A 20575-nucleotide genomic window follows, 5' to 3' on the forward strand; every position below is an offset into this window, starting at 1 on the left:
TTTTTTTTTTTTCCAGAGACAGGGTCTCGCTTTATTGGCCAGGCCAGAATGCAATGGCACGACCATAGCTCACTGCAGCCTCAAACGTGCACTGCCACACCTGGATACTTTTCTTTCTTTGTTGTAGAGACAGGGTCTGGCTATGTTGCCCAGGCTGGTATTGAACTCTTGGCCTCCAGCAATTCTCCTGCTCCAGTCTCCCAAAGTGCTGGGATTACAGGTGTGAGCTACCATGCCCTCCGTCTACCTTTAGAGAGGGGTCTGTACTTAGCCACAGAAGGCATTTGGAAGGGCTTAACTTCCTAAATATGAATGTGACCATTCATTTCCCTTCCTAAAACCCTCCAACAGCTCCCCACTGTCAATCACTCTACCCACAGTGCCCAGGAGTCTTCCTTTCACACCTCTAGGTCTTGTCCTATGTCTTCCACCCCTTTTCTCCTGGCAAACGTCTATACTTCTCCAAACTCCAGTTCAAATGACACCTCCCTTTGGAAGTTTTCCTGGCCTCCTCCCCAGCTCCCCACTCCCTGAGGCAGAGCTAAGGCCTCTACAAGTGGCCTTTGTCTGGTCTTGGTCTGAGCAAGGGGGCTCAGCACAACTCAGAAATGGAGCTGGGCCCTGAGTCATCCTCTCTTTCTCCCTCTTCCTCTTCCCTCATTTCCCAGAAAAACCTCCTCCTCCAGCCCCTGATCCATTCATTCAGCAAATATTTTTAGCATCTACTATGAGCCAGGTGCCGTTCTAGGCTCTAAAGATATACAGCCATGAATAAAACAGACAAGGATCTTACTGTCCACTGGTACAGATGCCCTCCCTCCTACCGCACAGGAAGAGGCCATCATTTGGTAATTCCCTCAAAACCCACAAACAGGCTGGGCACGGTGGCTCATGCCCATAATCCTAGCACTCTGGGAGGCCAAGGAGGGAGGATCACTTGAGGTCAGGAGCAAGGGTGAGACCCCCATATCTACTAAAAATAGAAAAAATTAGCAGGATATGGTGTGCACCTGTAGTCCCAGCTACTCGGGAGGCTGAGGCAGGAGGATCACTTGAGCCCAGGAGTTTGAGGTTCCTTTGAGTTATGATGATGCCACTGCACTCTAGCCCAGGCAACAGAGTGAGACACTGTCTCAAAAAAAAAAAAAAAAGAAAAAACAAAAACAAGAACCACAAACACCTCCATCCATGCCCATATTCTCTCTCCTTCCTTCCAGTCCTAGAGGAAGGGTAAGGCCCCTCCTGCTGAAGGCTGGTCCCTGCGTCTCCACTCTGGATCCCTCCTCTTCACCTCCTCAAGGTCTTCACCTCTCATTCCATCAGCCATCAGCCCGCTCCCCTCCCCGGGCTTTACTTGCTGTTAACAAGGGGGTGGGGCAGTAAACATGGCCTATTTTGGGTGAAGGCAATAAGGGCTGTATAGAATATCTAAAAACAATAATAAAACTGACTAAAAGCTGCCTGTTTTTTTCTTTTCTTTTCCTTTCTTTCTTATTCTTTTTTTTTTTTTTTTTTTTTTTTTGACACAGGGGTATTGCTCTCTCACTCAGGCTGGAGTGGGGGTGTAGTGGTGCAATCATAGCTCACTGCTGCCTTGAACTCCTGAGCTCAAGCAAAAGCAATTCTCCTGCTTCAGCCTCCCAAGTAGCTGGGACCTGCTTTTAGCAACACACACATCAGCAATTCTAATCCACATCAGTAATAAAATCGTTCTCCCCTCTGGGGCAGATGGCTCCTGCCATCCTCCACTAGGTACCCCACCGGCTTTTTGCTCTTCATCATACAAATAAATCTCTCCCATCTATAATACAAATCCTGTCTCACCAGTGTCCTCCTCAAGATACCTCCTGTTCTCCTCTGTCAAATACCGGCTTCTAGATTCCCCAATTTGAGCTTCTCAACTTCCTTTATCCCTCAACATACTGCAACCTGGTCCCTCTCTCCATCACTCAGCTGAAACTGCTTTCACCAAGGCCACCAAGTGGACGTTCCCCAATCCTCGATTTGCCTGACTGCTTACCAATGCTGTAGGCCATTCCCTCCTGGACACCTCCATCTCTCTTGGCTGTCATGGTATCACATGCTCTCCTTGATCTCCTCCAACCTCTGACCACTCTCTCAGTCTTTTTATGGGCTCTGTTTTTCTACTTCTCCTTAAATATCACTGTCCTGTGAATCGTCATTGTTGGCCCTCTTGCTCCTGACCCTACACATTCTACCTGGCCTGTCCCAACCACACCCACAGCTTCAGGTAGCATCTCCATGTTGCTGAGCTCCAGACCCACTTACTAGCTACCTCCACTGGAATGCACCATAGACACCATAAATTTGGTGTGATATGTCCATCCACATCCTGTGGTCTGTACCCCAGTGAATGATCTCTCTATGCATTTAGTCCCCAGTAGCATATGAGTCAAAGGGGACTCCTTTTTCCTTCTGTGTCACATGGTCACCAAGTGCTGTGGATGCTATTTCATGATCACACCCATCCTCATCTCTCAACAATCTCTGCCACTGCCTTAGTTCAGACCTTGTGCTCTTTCTTGTGGACTTTTGCACCATCTTCCTTCCTTATCTTCTGGACTCTAATCCTTCCCTCTCCAACCCTTTCTTTGCAATTGCAGCTCAAGTGAAAACACAAATCTGAGCATGTCAGATCTCTGCCTCAAATCCTCCCCATTGGTATAAAGCATAAAGTCTAAGCTCTTTATCCCAACGTTCAAGGCCCTTCATGATTTGCCCCTGCCCCTCTCCAGCCCCATCACTCCCCACACTCCCCACATGCCCTCTACTCTAACCATGCTGACCGACTTACCTAGCCCTAACAATAGTATGTTCGTACCTCCATGCTTCTGCACACAATCCCTAAGCTCAGAATGTTCTAGGCTACCTGGAAATAAAGGCCTTTTCGCCTTCTCTGGAAAGCCCCCTCCATCCTTAGAATTGGGTTCTCCCTTGCATGCTTCCTTAGCTCTCTGTTGATATGTATCACACCCTATTGTAACCACTCATTCATCCAATGCATTTCCACTGAGCACCTAGCATATCCTATATCCTTTTATGGACACTGGGAATGCTGGGACTAGTGAGACCCAGTGCCTGAGCTCAGGCAGTTCCCAATCAAGGTCACAATGGTGCACACCTGTAGTCCCAGCTACTTGGGAGACTGAGGCACAGGATTGATTGAGCCCAGGAGTTTGAGGCTATAGTGTGCTATGATTGTGCCTGTAAATAGCCACTGCACTCCACTCTGGGCAACACAGCAAGACCCATCTCTAAAAAAAGAGAAGTACCTAGTCTAGTGGTGGAAACACACATAAGTAGATCACTGCATACCATGGGGTAAGTACAGAAATAGAGTTTGCAGTGAGTGCTACAGAGCACAGAGGTGGATCCTAGCTATATCTGGAGAGCTCAGGAAGGTTCCTGCCTCCCAGTGTTTTACCAACTCACAATTTCCCCAGGGAAGAGATGGTAGCATTCATCTATGTAGTATAATAAGCCCTCTTTAAATGCAGCTGGCATGTCCTCAATTCATATTGAATGGATGATTGAACAAAGGAATGAGAGCAAGTTTAGTCACTTCCTCCTCTGTCTTCCCACCACTCTGTGTATCCCTCTGTTATAGCATATATCATTCTTGTGATTTTTAAATTTTTGCATCTCTCCATCTAGACTGTGAGCTTCTCAAGAGCTGGGACTATGTCTGACTCATTTCTGTTGCCCTGGTACCCAGAAAAGGACCCGGTTTAGAAAAAGCATCACTTGATCTATGTTAAGTGCACACATTCATAACCCTAGCCTTACCTTCAGTCTCCAAAGCCATAGACAGGGGAGAGAAGGAGAGGTCTGTTCCTAATGCCCCCAGAGATCTAAGAACCCAGAAAAAAACCCCACCACGGAGGATCTCCCCCAGGGGGCACAGAGCTTCTAGTTCAGAGAGTTGAGTGGGATCTTAGTAGTCATCTACTGCAACCTCCCAGTTTCTCTATCTCCAGCTGAAGAATACCCCTGCCAGCCTCTTATGGTCAATGACCCGGGGCTTACTCCCTATAATGCAACCAATCCCACTAGCTTGAAGCTTGGCTGCTATAGAGTTCTTCCTTATGCATAGGGGAGGCAGCATGGTATGGTAGAAAGAACTTGACTGAGAATTGAGCGAACCCAGATTCAAAGCCTGGCTCCCCATTACCTAACTTTGCACGTGAACTATTAATCTCTGAGGCTCTGTTTCTTCATCTGTGAAATAGGGATAATGATAACTTACTTTATTGCCATGAAAATAAATGAGAAGGCCTGTGTGACGTGCCTAATCATAGCGCCTGAAATATCCTTATATCTAGTCAAATTCACACCGTGGTAACTTTACTCCCTGGATGCACCACAAAAGGTCGGGACTCTCAGCTCCAGAGCCCACGGCTTCTCCACCCCTCCTGCCCCTTGGACGTACTCTCTCCCAATTGCCACCTGCACACGACTCCCACCCCACACCCCCAGGCCACTGGGTACCTTCACAGGTGTCACCACGCTCCTGGAATCCTGCACTGCAGCTGCAGCGGCCCACGGGCACCAGCCACTCGCCGTCGGCGCCGCAGTGCATGCGTGGGGGGCTGCCGGGCTCCCCTTCCGAGTGCGCCACGCACGTTCCGGCCACTTCCACTAGTGTGGAGAAAGCGCTCTGGGCTGCGGTGGCTGGGAACGCAGCCAGGCCCCGCACTGTGGCGCGGCACTGCTTGTAGTAGACGCGCACAGAGACCAGGGCCACACATGCGCCCACGTCCTGAAAGGCCAGGTGGAAACCCCGCCGGCTGAGCGGGCCGATCTCCCGCACCTCTGTGTTCAGCTTCATCTTGCGCTCGCCCAGGTCGCCCTGCGTGAAGCTCTCGTCTGCCGCGATCGTGTCAATTTTGTGGGGCCGGCTGCCACCTAGGCGGGGACGCCCGCGTCCCAGGTCAGCCTCGGTTTCCAGGTAGTAGACGTTGAAAGTCTCCTTGCAGGTGCCCGCGGCGCCAGGGATGCTGCTGCAGTCACGCAGTGTGAACTGCAGTTCCACGAAGATGCGCTGCCCGCCGCCGCGGCTGATCCAGCCCGTCTGCAGCCAGTTGTCCTGATTGGGCTCCAGCACATTGCACACCTGGTACGTGCGGATGGGACGGTCGTGTTCATCCACGCCGCTGATCTCCTCCCACTGGGGACAAGAGTAAAGAAGTGGACAGGTCAGAGTCAAGGTGCTTCGAGGGAGTCGAGCCCTAGCAGTGACTCATGCAGAAAACCCCTTTCTCCACCGTTTTGCCTTCTCCTGCCTTCTCTCCCACTACTATACACACCCCTGAAATTGTAAGGTGCAGTTCTAGGAAAAACTCTGTAAACAAATGAGTCCAGTCCTTATTTTTATAGTTGGGGAAACTGAGGCTCCAGAGGGAGAGTGATCTGACTAGCTGTGCACATCGAGATAGTGGCAGAGCTAGGAATGGTGCCTGGGGTCTCCTGACTCTTCACTTCGTGCCCTTTGCAATCCATCAAGTTGCTGTTACACCCCAGATCCCCTCACCCCATCCCAAGTTCCTGAGCCTCTTACTGACCCTAGACACAGCCAGTTCCCTCCTCACTTATTACTTTTTTTTTCTGTCTAACTGACCGAAGACTCAACATTTTCTAGTAGACCACTCTGGCTTGAAGCCAGGGCTGCTGGAGACCACACACTCTGAGGAGCACTTTTGAGCTGATAGAACCATGGGGAGCTAAAGGGACTGAGTCCTGGACTACCAGAGGCTCCTGGGACAGGAGGGACAAATTTACACTTACCCCATTACTTGGTAGTGCAGTCCAGCCCAGCTCAGCCTGAGAGGCTTTGGAGTCCAGGAGGATGACTAAGAGAGGGGAGATCAGAGATGTCAGAAAGCTAGTTTAGCAGGAGAACGGATACTTTGGTGAATTCACTGTAAACATGCTAACTGAGGGAGTGGAGAATGTGACAAATGATACAGAGATGTTTTCCCCACACCACAAATCCTCAGGAGTGGGTATGGGTAGCTCCAGTCCAGAGAGGGATAGCCACGACAGTTGGGAAAGGAGCTGGTATTCGTTTCCTGGAACTGCGGTTACAGATTGCCACAAATTCAGTGGCTTAAAAACAACAGAAAATTTCTCTCTTATAATTCTGGAGGTCAGAAGCCCAAAATGAGTTTCACTGGTCTAAAGTCTAGGTGTGAGCAGGACTGGTTTCTTCTGGAGGCTCGGGGGTGGGGGGGGGAATCCATTTCCTTGCCTTCTTCAGGTTCTAGTGGCCACCAGTATTCCCTAGCTTACAGCCCCTTGTCCATCTGCAAAGTGCATCACTGAATCTCTGTCCTCACAGCGCCTTCCCCTCTGACTCCGACTCTCCTTGCATTCTTCAAATAAGGACTACTGTGATTACACTGGGTCCATCCAAATAATCTAGGATAATCTCTCCATCTCAAGATCACATCTGCCAAGTCCTTTTTTGTCACTTAAGGTAACATTCACAGGGTCTGGGGATTAGGACATGGACATATTGTGGGGGAGGGCTCATTATTCAGCCTTCCGCAGACTCTATGGCAAATACTCTAAGGCTGGCTCTCAAACTGGGGAGGAGGGAGTCAATGACCTTTCCCAACCTTCCCAAGTTCCCCAAAATGATAGCTAAGTGTCAATTAGAGGGAGAAAGTGAGTGTGTCAGGCTATTCCTGTATAACCTCCAGAATCTACTCAGACTTGGGGGCTCTTCCAAGGTCTAGGGTCACCAGGTATGGAGGAGACTTGAACCTTTTAGTTTGATTCCCAGGGCCTCTGGGAAAGCAAAGTGGAGAGATACAACCAGCAACAGGAGAAATAAAATCTCTCATGCCTCAACCAGTCCCTTTCCCAGGGGCTGTCCCCTCCACTGCCTTTGAAAGAATGTCAAGGGTCCTTTCATATAGATAACCATGACCTTTCCTACACCAGAGAAGCTTGGAGTCACTTTATTCCCCCCGGAGACATCGGATCAGCAGTCTGCATACTCTCAGTATGAATCACAGACACTGGTTTGGACAGGAGCCCACAGCCCAGAGACAGGAGGTCCGGCCATCCTGAAATCTGGGAAGATTACTCATCTGGAGCTTAAGCAAGGGGGTGGGCCGTCAAGGTGAGGGCCTCTATGAGGGGTTGGCTCCAGAGGCGTCAGCGACAGTGGGCAGGACCGCCTACGGCGTGCAGATTTCTGCACAACTGACACCACATCGGAATTGCATATTGGAAAGCACGAGCGATCCAGCGCCTCGACCAACCCCGCGGTCAATGCCTCAGATTCCAGCTCGTCAGGATTCTGCACCTGGATATGACGCCTCTGGATACAGCTGAGCACACAGCTCCCCTAGATGCAGAATCAGAGGCAAGACTCAGGCTCTAGTATCGCGGACAGCCTCACCCCGGGAACGCGGAGCGCGCCTGGTAGACACGCTCAGCATTCAGCACTGCGGACAGTTCCGCGGTCAGCACTTCGGGCAGCGCCCGGACCCAGCCCCCTCGACCAGCATTCAGCCTCCTGTTGTCCACACAGTGGTCCCAGCCCCCGTTTTTCTGGCTTTAACCCGTGCCCCCATACTCCGATCTCACCTCATCTTTCTGTCTCCACTCTCTTCATCTCCCCGCCCCCACACCTCCCACCTCCAATCACTCAGCTTGTCCGTCTCACCGGCCCCTGAACCCCCGCCTCTGGCTCCAGCGGTTCCCCATCTCTTTCTTCCCCAGCCCCCCAGGTCTCCAGCCCCCAAGCTCCTCAACGCCCCCTCTTCCCTATTGCTTAGCCACCTTTTTCTCTGTTTCTCCAGTTCTTTGCGGTCTCTGCCTGCCTCCTTCAAACCCCACTACAGACTCTAGTCTCTCCAATGACTCCTTCCCCCAGCACCCCAGTCCCCAGCCCCCCTATTTTTTGGCATCCCAGGCTCCGAGCACAGCCATCAATCTTCTCACCTTCTTCGGCGGTCCCCGGCCGCCCGGGTCCCAAAAGCAGCGCGAGACAGAGCGGCATCAGGCAGACGAACAGGCGCAGCGGGTGTGGACCGGCGCCGGTCTCCATGGTCCGCAGACGGAGCTGTCAGTGCGGCGGCGGCTCAAGCCGCGCCAGCCCAGCACAGCTGAGCAGTGCCCCCAGACCCCAGCGCTAGCTGGGGGCGGGGTCTCGCTGGTCACCATCATCCATGGGGGCCAATCACTAGGCACCGCCACGGGAGGTCCACCAATCCTCGCCAGTAGAGGATGGGGAGGTGGAGTTTCATAGGCCTGGGGCGGAACACCCAACTGGAGGGGGAAAGGAAGGGGTCCCACCGATCTCCAAACCTTGGGGGGTGGGGCAGCGCTGAGAGCTGGCGGGGCTTCTGGGGAGGGGGACGAGCTGGCGTCGGTGGCCCAGAGCCCTAAACCTTAGCCCCTCATTCCTGAGAAGTAGGCAATGTAGGCTTGGCTCAAGGAGGGGCGACCCCGAGGAGGCAGTGACACTCTGAGCTAGTCTGGAAGCTCCCTTGTTCCCAGGACTTGCAGGGGTTTTGAAACCTAATGTCCTGACCCCAAGCTTTGGGGAGCTCTCCTATCTCCCAGCCCTTGGTCTCTTCCTGTGTTCAGAGCCCCTGGTGTCTGCTGGCTCGATCCCTCCCCTTTCTCTTCCCGCCCTCACAAGACACACACACAGAGACAAATACACACCACCGGCAGGAAGGAGGGGCCGAGCCTGACCCCAGCAGCTGCCCGAGAAAGGGGAGCAAAGTGGGAGACAGGGTCCCACCCTACCAGCGTGCTTCAGAGGCTGGGAAACCATGTGGGCGCTGGGATGGGGGTAGGATCGGTTCCTCAGGTTCTTGCTCCTGAGGGACACACCCCACACCCCACACCCCACACCCCACAATCCCACAACCACCTCTGTCCTCAGTCTGCTCAGAGTCTGGGGTTCCCCTCTTCGATCACCCCACTCCGCCCACCCCAGAGGACTGGTGAGGAGCGCAGCGGCCAGGAATCCGAGGCATCTGCAAGAGGCGGTGCAATCGTCGCCGAGTCCAGCTGGCGCTGAAGAAGCCGCAAGAAAACGTGGAACACGACCTCTACCTAGTGAAGGTCATTTATGTGCAAGCTGAGGGTTTAACGCTGTGGCGGTGGGAAGGGCTGGGGCCCTCCAGGACGAGGGAGGTGGCTATCGAGCGCCACCATCTGGGCTGAACTTGAGGGGAGAAAGCTCCACCCACTTTGTGGCTTTTTCAGAGCTCTTTTCTTGGGGAACCTACCCCTGCTCCCTTTGGAGGCTATTACAGCCAGAGAGGCCTTGTGAATGGGCGTGAGTCCCGTGTCTACTTGGCCTGTGTGGTCGGAGTGTCCGTGCGTTTTGCATATATGTATTCCTCACCCCTCCAGCCAACCCTTACTGGGGGCCGTGCCCTGTGCGGAGGCTACCTGGGTGAATCACCTCGTCTTTGCCACAGTCCATGCCTCTTTGAACACGGGGTGTAATGAGAGTTCCTGGCGTCATAGACCAGTGTCCATGTACAAGCTACTTGCATGTGCCATTTCTGTGTGTGTGTTTGTGTGTGTGTGTGTGTGTGTGTCTCACAGACATACTTGCTGGACAGTAGCAATAGGAGTAGGTGGGAGGAATTGGTCTCCTTTACCTGCAGAAAGAAAGGTCACCAGGAGAGGTTGGGGCTCGGCCACCTTGGGAGACTGATGCCTGTTAAAAAGGCAGAAGGAGGTGTGGCATCTGTGTGGCCCCTGGACGCAGGCTGGACCTCTAAAATCAGATCTACCTGAAGAAGTGTCCTCACACTCCCACCTCCTTCCCATCTTTATTCTCCTCACGCTTGATTTTTCTCTTCCCCATCCCCCAGTGCTGGGAGATGGTATTTTTAGAAGCTGCTTAGAGACCCAGGACTCCTTTCATTTCAAAACCAGTCCTCACTCCACCACCCCTCGCTCCACTCTTCAAGACCAGGTCCCATCCCCGTAGCAGTCTCTAAGGCACCAGTGTGACTTCTTACTCGAGCTCCAGAGACTTCAGCCCAAAGGTTCTCGTCGGAGGTGCTAAAACAAAATGCAGACCCTCTTAACCTCACAAGGGTCTCTCAGAAACCAGACAGATGGAGGAAATTATCTGGGAAGAGCTAGGATGCCCCAACAAACCCCTGGCTGCCAGGGGTCCAGTTCCCACCCTCTCCCACCACACACACCTGCAGGCATCTGGGGGAAGTTACCAAACTGAGAACCTAGGAATGGGGGAAAGAAGATAAAGAAAAGGAGTGGAATAATCCTTCTATTTCTTCCTCTGAACAATTCATTTATAATAAAACCAGAACGGAGAAGCCCTAGTGAATGCAGATATATGCAAATCAGCTGGCTTTTAATAAGAGTTGCTCCAAGGCGAACCCTGCTCTACCAGGAAGCTGCACAATAGACAGCACAGTGAAGAAATTCTGAAGGGCCTTAGTAGGAAACCAACCCTTCATTTATCGCCATACTTAAGTGCTGAGGGCTAGCTAACCAAAGGCCAGGACTAGGTCTATGCCTGGAATACGACAGGGAGCTGGCTGGAGCTGGAGGTGGGGAGCAGGGAGGGAAGGCTCTGGTCGTGGTGCTGAACCCCCCAGCCCGAGGGACAACTTTGGACTGCTTTCGTCTGTGGTGCTGAATCCACCAGGGTCTGGACCCTTCTTCTCCAGCTGGACCTGGGACTTCTCTGAGGCCGTGCTCTGATCCCTGGCACACCGGTCACTGCCTGCTCCTCCAGCCCCAAACCAAGATCCTGCGAGTCGAGGCTCTAGGAGCCAAGCAGCCTCCACTTCCTGGAGTAAGAGTGGAGGGGCCTGGAACCCACCTGGAAATATCTTGTTTTCTCTTTTGCTTGGCTCAGACCCCTACTGAAGCAGGATGGAAGGGATACTTCTGTCTACTTCTACCTCACTATCTTCTAGGATCATGGAGAGAACACCTGTTGGAGCTGAGCAGCTTAATTCAACACCCCCTAAAAATGAAAAGTCATCTGGAGGGAGGGAAGATCCCACCTTACCACATTCTCCATCTCCAAGTTCCTGAAGGTTACAAATCTAGGTGCTGAAAATTTGATCTCACCTTTTTGCACCAATGCAGAAAATGCATTCAGCCTGACTGGACAGGGAAGGTTATCTCCTCCTTGGCGGAGACTAAAATTGTGCCAGAGAAATCAGGGTCAACCCCTGCTCTCAGGAAAAAGGAGAGGGAGAGGCAAAGGACAGTGGGGGAGCTTTATCATTCAAAGGGACATCTTTAATTTGTCTCTTTCCTCATCCATTCCACCTCCCCTTCTCCAGCCTAAGAAACAAAGAAATATGCCCTAGGTGGACTCTTTTCTGGGACAATAGACTCGTGGGCAAAAACAGGTGGAGATTATAAACAAACTTTTTTCTTTTTCTTTTAAATCCAGCTCCTGCAGGAAACAAACTTAGATAAAGGAAACATAAAGTATTTAATTTACTAACTTTGAAAATTAAGCAGAGTGAGGAAAACAAAGAGAAAAAATATCCTGCTGAGTGAGGTGGTGAAGAGAAAAAAAAGAGAGAAAATTAAGCAGAGAAAATCTTTAAAATTATGAAACACGGCCAGGCGCGGTGGCTCACGCCTGTAATCCTAGCACTCTGGGAGGCTGAAGCGGGTGGATCGCTCAAGGTCAGGAGTTCAAGACCAGCCTGAGCAAGAGCGAGACCCCGTCTCTACTAAAAATAGAAAGAAAATTATATGGACAACTAAAATATATATAGAAAAAATTAGCCGGGCATGGTGGTGCGTGCCTGTAGTCCCAGCTACGCGGGAGGCTGAGGCAGTAGGATCGCTTGAGCCCAGGAGTTTGAGGTTGCTGTGAGCTAGGCTGACGCCACGGCACTCACTCTAGCCCGGGCAACAAAGTGAGACTCTGTCTCAAAAAAAAAAAAAAAAAAAAAAATTATGAAACACAATAACACAATTACTTAGCCTTTATGAGCCTCCATTTCTTCCTCTGTAAAATAGGAATGAAAACATTTTACCCAGTTATTGTTAGGTCAGAATATAATTTTTATATACGGTTCAGCACACAGTGCTTGGCACATAGCTCTGGTGTATATTATTATTCAACTCTATGGTTAATTAAGGTGAAAAACAGAAGAAGAAAAAGAAAAGAAAGGATAAAGGAAGGCTAACTGTGAAGTAGAAAATATATATATAATTGGGGGGGCCATAGAAGAAAAGACAGAGTGAGGGATAGAAAAATGAGACAACTGGTTAATATGAATGTGGTCAGAAAGCACAAGAGTGGGAAAGAAATGTACTTGAAGAGACAGGAGTGTCATCAGGGCAGGCTGGCTGGCCAGCTGCCAAGTGGCATCAGAGGTGACATTTACCTCGGTGAATTCATCATGGTCCAGGCTTATAAACTTGACTTTAACAGCACTAAGAGAGAACCTACATATTGGAGTACTGGGGGGTAGATCATACTAACTCGACCCCCCTCCTGCTATCTGAGCCTCAGAACCAATGTACTAATTTATGATGAGAAATGGAGCTGCCAAGGGGGCCAGAATGTCCACATCGCCATGTCCAGCACATTCTTTCCCTGTAGGAAAATGTGCACAGGGAGCCAATTTATGATGTGAGGCAGCTTTGAGAGCTTGAAAGGAGGGAGCTGGATGGTTTAAATATTTGATGGCACCAGGCTCTGATAGCCTCGTGTCTCCAAATCCCCAGTAGGGATAAACCTGCCACTGGCACCTGAGAGACTGTACTAGGGGCAATGGGGTACACCAACATAAGCTTCTCTGCTTCTATTTTTTTATTATAGCTCATTTCTCAATGGCCCTTTTTCATTGAAGCAGTCCTTTTAAATTTAAATTACCAAAGTTATATAAAATAACAAAAATATTTTAAATAAAATGTGAAAATATCCATTCATTCCACCGCAGATAGTTCCATTCCAAAATTTTAAATTCTGTTAACAGATTGATGTGTACCATTCCTGATATTTTCTACACGTACACACCCGACTTTACAGAAAATAAGTACACATGTGAGTGGGGTATACACTGTTGATTGTCTACCCAATACCCCTCCCTTCTCACATTTTATATTGACAGCCCCAATTTTATTTGGATGTTCATCCACTGTAATTGTTTTATAAGGGAAGATGACCCTCTTGCCAAATTCAGCAATGAATAAAGATTATCTTGGCTAATCATTTTCTTCCCATTCCATGTGGCATATGATTACAGCCTTAGCCTTCTGAATTGGGGAATTATAGAAAACATTTTCCCTCCTAATAAAAAGAGGGGAAATGTCCCACTTCTCTGGGTGTCGTCTCCATTTAACACCTGGAGCTGCTGCACCCATTTTGACATCATGAAAGGAAATATCTCAACACTGTCAGTTAAGATTTTTTAGTTGTATGTAACAGGAAATCCAAAGAAAGCTGACTTCAACAAAAATGAGATTTTATTGGTTCATGTAACTAAATGGGGGTAGATCTGTGTAGAGCAGCAAGATTTTGCATTGTGATTATGGTAGAGTGCTAGCTAATCACCAAACCTGGATATTCTAAAAAGGAATGCAATTGAAATCCTAGAACTGAAAATATAACACGTGTATTTAACACAGTAGATGGATCTACCAGCAAATTAGACACGGCTAATTCTAGGATTAATGATCTGGAAGATAGTTTCAGTATGAAATATCCAAACTTAAGTATGGAGAGAGGGAAAAGAATGGAAAACATAGATAAGAGAGAAGGCGACATATAGGACATGGTAAAGAGGCCTAAATACATGAAATTAGTGTCCTAGAAAGATAAGAGAGAGAGCATGAAAAGAAGAAATACTTGAAGAAAGAGTAGTTGAAAATTTTTCCAAAACTGTTGAAAGACATCAAGATACATACTCAAGAAGTGCTATCAATCCCAAGTAGAATAAATGTAAAAAAAAAAAACAAACAAAAAACCCTACATCTAAACGCTTCATAATAAAACTGCTAAAAACCAAAGACAAAGAAAAAATATTAAAATCAATTAGGAAAAAAAGAGACATATTACTTTCACAGGAACAACATTAACATTAAGACTGACAACTGATTCCTTCATATAAATGATAAAATCCAGAAGATCATGGAAGGACATTTTAAGGTACTAAAAGAAAATAACAGTTAATCGCAAATTCTATATCCAGCAGAAATCTCCTTCAAAAATCAAGGCAAAATAAATATTTTCAGACAATCAAAACCTGAGAAAATTCTTCATCCACAGATCCGCACTAAAAGAAATACTAAAGGAAAAAATTTTAAATGAAAATAAACCCAGGCCGGGCGTGGTGGCTCACGCCTGTAATCCTAGCACTCTGGGAGGCCGAGGCGGGTGGATCGCTCAAGGTCAGGAGTTCGAGACCAGCCTGAGCAAGAGCGAGACCCCGTCTCTACTAAAAATAGAAAGAAATTATATGGACAACTAAAAATATATATAGAAAAAATGAGCCGGGCATGGTGGCACATGCCTGTAGTCCCAGCTACTTGGGAGGCTGAGGCAGAAGGATTGCTTGAGCCCAGGAGTTTGAGGTTGCTGTGAGCTAGGCTGACGCCATGGCACTCACTCTAGCCTGGGCAACAGAGCAAGACTCTGTCTCAAAAAAAAATAAAAATAAAAATAAAAAAATAAACCCAAAAGAAGTATGAACATTCAGGGAAAAACAAGAGCAATGGGAAAGGTAAATATATGGGTAAAAATAAATGATCAATAACTGTATACACTATAATGTCATGTAGAGTTTTAAATACATACAGAGGCTGGGCATGGTGGCTCACAGCTGTAATCCCAGCACTTTGGGAGGCTGAGGCAGGAGGATTGCTTGAGCCCAGGAGTTCAAAGTTGCAGTGAGCTATGATTATGCCACTGCATTCTAGCCTGGGCAACAGAGTGAGATGACATTTCTAAAAATAAGTGCATGTAGAATTAAAACACATCACAAAAAATAGAACAGTGTAGGGCAAGTAAATTGCATTGTCTAAGCAGTGGTAAAAGAATTAATTTATATTAAACTTTAACAAGTCAAGGATGCATGCTGTAAAAATCATGGGTAATCATGAAAAAAAGTAACAGAAATATGTTACTGACAAGCTAATATAGGAAAATTTGGAATAATAAAATTAATTTAAAAATTTAGGCCAGCGTGGTGGCTCACGCCTGTAATCCTAGCACTCTGGGAGGCCTAGGTGGGCGGATCGTTTGAGCTCAGGAGTTTGAGACCAGCCTGAGCAAGAGCGAGACCCCATCTCTACTAAAAATAGAAAGAAATTATATGGACAGCTAAAAATATATATAGAAAAAAATTAGCCGGGCATGGTGGCGCATGCCTGTAGTCCCAGCTACTCGGGAGGCTGAGACAGGAGGATTGCTTGAGCTCAGGAGTTTGAGGTTGCTGTGAGCTAGGCTGATGCCACGGCACTCACTCTAGCCTGGGCAACAGAGTGAGACTCTGTCTCAAAAAAAAAAAAAAAAGAAAGAAAGAAAAATTTAAAAGAAAAAAGGAACATAGAACATGTGAGAGAAATAGAATACAAATAGTATGATCTTTTGAAACCCAAATGTATAAATAACTATTTTAAATATAGATGGATGAAATATTCCTATTTAAAAATAAAGATTGTCAGATTAGGCTTTAAAAAGCAACTTTATACTGCTTTTAAAAATCTTACATATAAGGATACAGGTATGTTAAAGTAAAAGGTTATTTTTAAAAAATGCTATACAAATGGTAACTAAAAGAAAATCAGGCCGGGCATGGTGGTTCATGCCTGTAATCTTAGCACTTTGGGAGGCCGAGATGGGAGGATCACTTGAGGCCAGGAGCTCAAGAACAGCCTGAGCAACATAGCGAGACCTCATCTATACAAAAAAAAAAAAAAGAAAAAAAAATTAGCCAGGTCTGTTGGCACACACCTGTAATCCCAGCTATTTGAGAGGCTGAGGTGGGAGAATTACTTGAGCCCAGGAGTTTGAGGTTGCTGTGAGCTATCATGATGCCGCTGCACTCTATGCACTCTAGCACCCTAGTCTGGGTAACAGAGACCCTGTCTCCAAAAAAAAAAAAAAAAAAAAGAAAGAAAAGAAAGAAAGAAAGGAAGAAAAGAAAAAAGAAAATCAGTGTATCTAAACCACCATTATATAAATTAGACTTTAAGGCAAGAAAAATTACTAGATACTGCACAATGAATAAAGTATCAACAAACTACGAAGTTGCAACAATTCTAAATTTACAGGTACCTAATAACATAGTCTCAAAGCATGTAAAAGCACTTCATACATACACACCTTAATGTCTGCAGTGTACAGAGCAATAAACTAAGAGCACTGGGCATCCAGGTAAATGGAATTTGTGCAAAGGAAGGAATATAGATGGCAGAGGGCATCCAGGGATATCAGTATAGAATAAGAGTATTAGTCAGTATAATTAACTGCTAATTGCTGCAATAGACAAGCCCTGAAATTTCTGTGACTTAATTCAACAAATTTATTTCTAGCTCTCATTACATGTCCAGTGTGAATTGGGGAGGACTCTGCTCCATCACAGTCCTCAGGGAAAGAGACTGACCAAGGCTTTGCCATTCTGAACCGGTACCATCAAGAATATGTGATGGGGAAGAAGGGATGGACAAGACACAGAAATTCTTAACTACCTCACCCCAGAAGTGAGCCAAGTCACTTCTGCTCACAGATCTTTAGCTAGATCCAGTCACATGGTCACATCCTAATTGCAAGGAGGATGGGAATTGTAGGGTGCACATGAAATATGTGTTGGACATTTGCTCTCTGTCACAGGAACTCCCCAAATCCTCAGAGGAAAATACATTCTTTCCTGGTGTATGCAATTACTTTAAAATTATGTTTAGCTTGGGTGCTGTGGCACATGCCTGTAATCCCAGCACTTTGGGAGGCTGAGGCAGGAGGATTGCTTGAGACCAGGAGTTTGAGATCAGTCTAAGAAAAATAGCAAGACCCCATCTCTACAAAAAGTAGAAAAAGTAGCTGGGTGAGGTGATGCACACCTGTAGTCCCAGCTATCCAGGAGGCTGAGGCAGGAGGATCTCTTGAGCCCAGGAGTTTGAGTCTGCAGTGAGCTATGATCTTGCCACTGCACTCTATCCTGGGCAACGGAGTGAGACCCTGTATCAAAAAAAATTGTGTTAAAAAAAAGGATTTTTTTCTACCTTACTGGTAGTTTCTCAATAGATCTTCCTTTAAACTAGCATCTATCCTTTCTCTCTCTCTCTCCCTCTCTCTCTCTCTCTCTCCCCTCCTCTGTCTCTCTCTCCCCCCTTCACACCCTTCTTCTTTCCTTCTCCCCCACTATAGCATCTTCCCTTAGCTGGTTCATAACTCCTAGGAGAGGTCCCTCAGTGATCCAGGGTTAATTGAAAAAACTGTGTCCTTTCATACAATGTGGTTCAGACCATAGACCATACACAGCAGGTCAGATGCAGCCCCTTCCTTACCGCTCACCCAAACATTTGTTGGTATGTTAACAAGGCTAATGAGGAGGCACCATAGTTCCATGGAAGAAGAACTGTGGTGAGACAGGAAACCCAAACAATGAGTTAGGATCTTCACTCTAAGGTGAGGGCATTTATTTTGGTTTGGATCCCTCTAAGAAGAGAAATGGAGTTGACACATGACCCCTCACAGTAGGAGAGTGGATTCTGGTTGGGGACAATACCCAAAATATTTCAACTAAAAGGGACCTCAGAGTTCCACTAGTCCAACTTCCGATTGTACAGATGAAAAAACTGAGGCCCGTGGAGGGGAAGGGACTTGCCTGAGTTCAAGAGAAAACTATTGCAAAGCTGATGCTAGAACCTAGGCCTCCCTTTTAATTAACTCAGATTCAAGTGATTTGGGGCCTTAATTACGTCTGCAGAATCCTTTACCTTTGCCATATTCTATTGGCTAGGAGCAAGTTACAGGTACTGCCCACACTCAGACTGAGGGTTGTAGATGGGCATGAACACCAGGGAATGAGAATCCTGGGGCCCCCTCCTGAGTGTCTGTCTGCCACAGACAGAACTGTCCAAACCAGGGCAGAGCAAGGGCTGAAGCAGCAGAAGTGGCAGCTGTGGCTTGGGCAGAGCTGGCGGGCTCATGGGCAAGTGAGAGGGGGAGGGACGGTGACTACCACATGGCGAACCAGTCCCGCTATTCAGCCCTAGCAGTGGAAGCAACGGCACTGGCAGTGGGGATAGCACAGGTGACTACATGGCCGAAGAGGATCACTGGGATCCGGACCTATGGTTGGACCCGGTCTAGGAGAAGCAGCAGCTCAAGACTTGCACAGCTTGGGGCATCTCCCACCTGCCAAGGGTGGCATGCAGATCAAGAACATCAACCAGGACTTTTGAGACAGGCTCAAGCTCATGTTCCTCCTAAAGTTCATTTCAGGGCAGTGGTCGCCTAAGCCAGAGCAGGGGAAGATGAGAGTGCACAAAATCAACACTGTGAACAAAGCACTGGACTTTGTCACCAGCAAAGGAGTCAAGCTGGTCTCCACTGGGGTAGAAGAGATTGTGGACGGCAGCACAAAGATGCCCCTGGCCATGATCTGGCCCATCCTCCTCCAGTTCACCATCCAGGACATCTCTATGGAAGAGACCTCTGGCAAGGAAGGGCTCCTTTTCTGGTGCCAGAGAAAGGTGGTCCCATGTAGGAATGTCAACACGCAGAACTTCCACATCAGCGGGAAGGACAGCATTGCCTTGAGTGCTCTGATCCACTGGCACAGACTGGAGCTGATTAGGTATGACAAGCTGAGAAAGGACAACCCAGTCACCAGTCTGAGCAATGCCATTGAGGTGGCCAAGAAATATTTCCAAGACACTGCACATTGTGAACACAGCCTGGCCCGACAGGAAGGCCGTGATGACCTACATGTCCAGCTTCGGCCATGCCTTTTCAGGAGCACAGAAGGCTGAGACTGTTGCCAACCAGATCTGGAAGGTGCCGGCTGTCAACCAGGAGAATGAACACCCGGTGGAAGATTATGAGAGGCTGGTCAGTGATCTCCTTCAGTGGATCTGGTGCACCACCCCTTAGCTGGAGGGCCGCATGCCCCAAAGCACCATCCAGGAGAGACAGCAGGAGCTGGAGGACTTCCATGACTACCAGTGTGTCCACAAGACAGCCAAGGTACAGGAGAAGTACCACCTGAAGACCAAGGTACACCTCAACAGCCAGCCCACTTTCATGCCCTGAAAGGGCAAAATGATCTCAGACATGACCAACAGCTGGCGGCATCTGGAACAGGCTGAGAAGGGCTATGAGGGGCTTCTGAATGAGATCCACAGGCTGGAGTGGTCCACCACCTGACAGAGAGCTCTGGCAGAAGCCTCCATTCGGGAGGCCTGGACCCATGGGAGGGAAGACATGCCAAAGCACCAGGACTGTGCCACCGTGTTGGGTATCAAAGCGCTTATTTACAAGCACGAGGCCTTCAAGAGTGACCTGACCACACACCAGGACTGCATGCAGCAGATCAAGGCTCTGAGAGTGGAAAAAACTCAAACTGTTTTTCCCCTGCTCTCACACAACCCAGAAGACTTATGTGACCAATGTGTGTGGGTTTGTCCCCACCCACCCAGCAAGTAAGCAGTTCTGCAGTGGACACCAGCAGGGTGTCCTCTAATTATTTTTTTTCCTTTTTATTTTTATTTATTTATTTTTTAAATTATTTTAATATGCAGGGGTGGGGGGTTATGAAGAGGGGTGTTCAGTTGCCTTGTTTGTTTTTGTTGTGACAGAGTCTCTCTCTGTCATCCTGGGTAGAGTGCAGTGGTGTCATTGTAGCACACTGCAACCTCCAACTCCTGGGCTCTAAGTGATCTTTCTGCCTCAGCCTCCCAGGTAGCTGGGACTACAGGCACTCACCAGGCTAGTCTCAAACTCCTGAGCTCAAGCAATCCTCCCACCTCAGCCTCCCAGTGTGCTAGGATTATAGGAGTGAGCCATTGCGCTCAGCCTGAGTGTCCTCTAATTCAATTCAATTCAATTCACTATTTACCTGTAGATAGATAGCATCAGATCCCACAGGGTTGGGGCTCAGTCCCCAAGACTGCCCTACTTCAGATGCCCATCACAAGCCCCAGGTTATTTAACTGTGCTTGTGACCAACTGGCTATAAATTGAGGTTCCCACAACCTCTTTGGGTTCCATTAATTTGCTAGGGTGGCTCCCAGAACTCAAGGAAACACGTTACCTACATTTGCTGGATTATTATAAAGGATATTACAAAGGATATAGATGCATAGGGCCAGGTATGGGAAAAGGGGTGTGGAGCTTCCTCTCTGGCCATGCCACCCTCCAGGAACCTTCATGAGTACAGCTATCTGGAAGCTCCCCAAACCCTGTCCTCTGAATTTTTATGAAGGCTTTATTACATAGCAACTATTGTCCATTGGTGATCAACTTAACTTTCAGCTCCTCTTCCCTCCCCGGAGGTTAGGCGGTGGGGCTGAAAGTCCCAACCCTGTAATCATGCCTTGGTCTTTCTGGTGATCAGCCCCC

General features: G+C 48.2%; 1 protein-coding gene and 1 pseudogene across 1 annotated transcript in view; one reads left to right on the forward strand and one right to left on the reverse strand.

The window, feature by feature from the left end:
• EPHA10 (EPH receptor A10) overlaps positions 1-8080 on the reverse strand; it is a 38895-nt gene extending 30815 nt beyond the window's left edge. Inside the window, exons 1-3 of the mRNA XM_069477704.1 lie at positions 7975-8080; positions 5806-5870; positions 4510-5188 (exon numbers count right to left, since the gene is read on the reverse strand). Coding sequence (XP_069333805.1) covers positions 4510-5188; positions 5806-5870; positions 7975-8080 — 850 coding nt within the window. The remainder of the gene's footprint in view (positions 1-4509; positions 5189-5805; positions 5871-7974) is intronic.
• A 4701-nt stretch (positions 8081-12781) lies between these two features.
• On the forward strand, positions 12782-19267 carry LOC138390265 (alpha-actinin-4-like; annotated as a pseudogene).
• Positions 19268-20575: the final 1308 nt, after the last annotated feature.

Source organism: Eulemur rufifrons, chromosome 8 (assembly GCF_041146395.1).
Source record: "Eulemur rufifrons isolate Redbay chromosome 8, OSU_ERuf_1, whole genome shotgun sequence".
NCBI classification, from domain to species: Eukaryota; Metazoa; Chordata; class Mammalia; order Primates; family Lemuridae; genus Eulemur; species Eulemur rufifrons.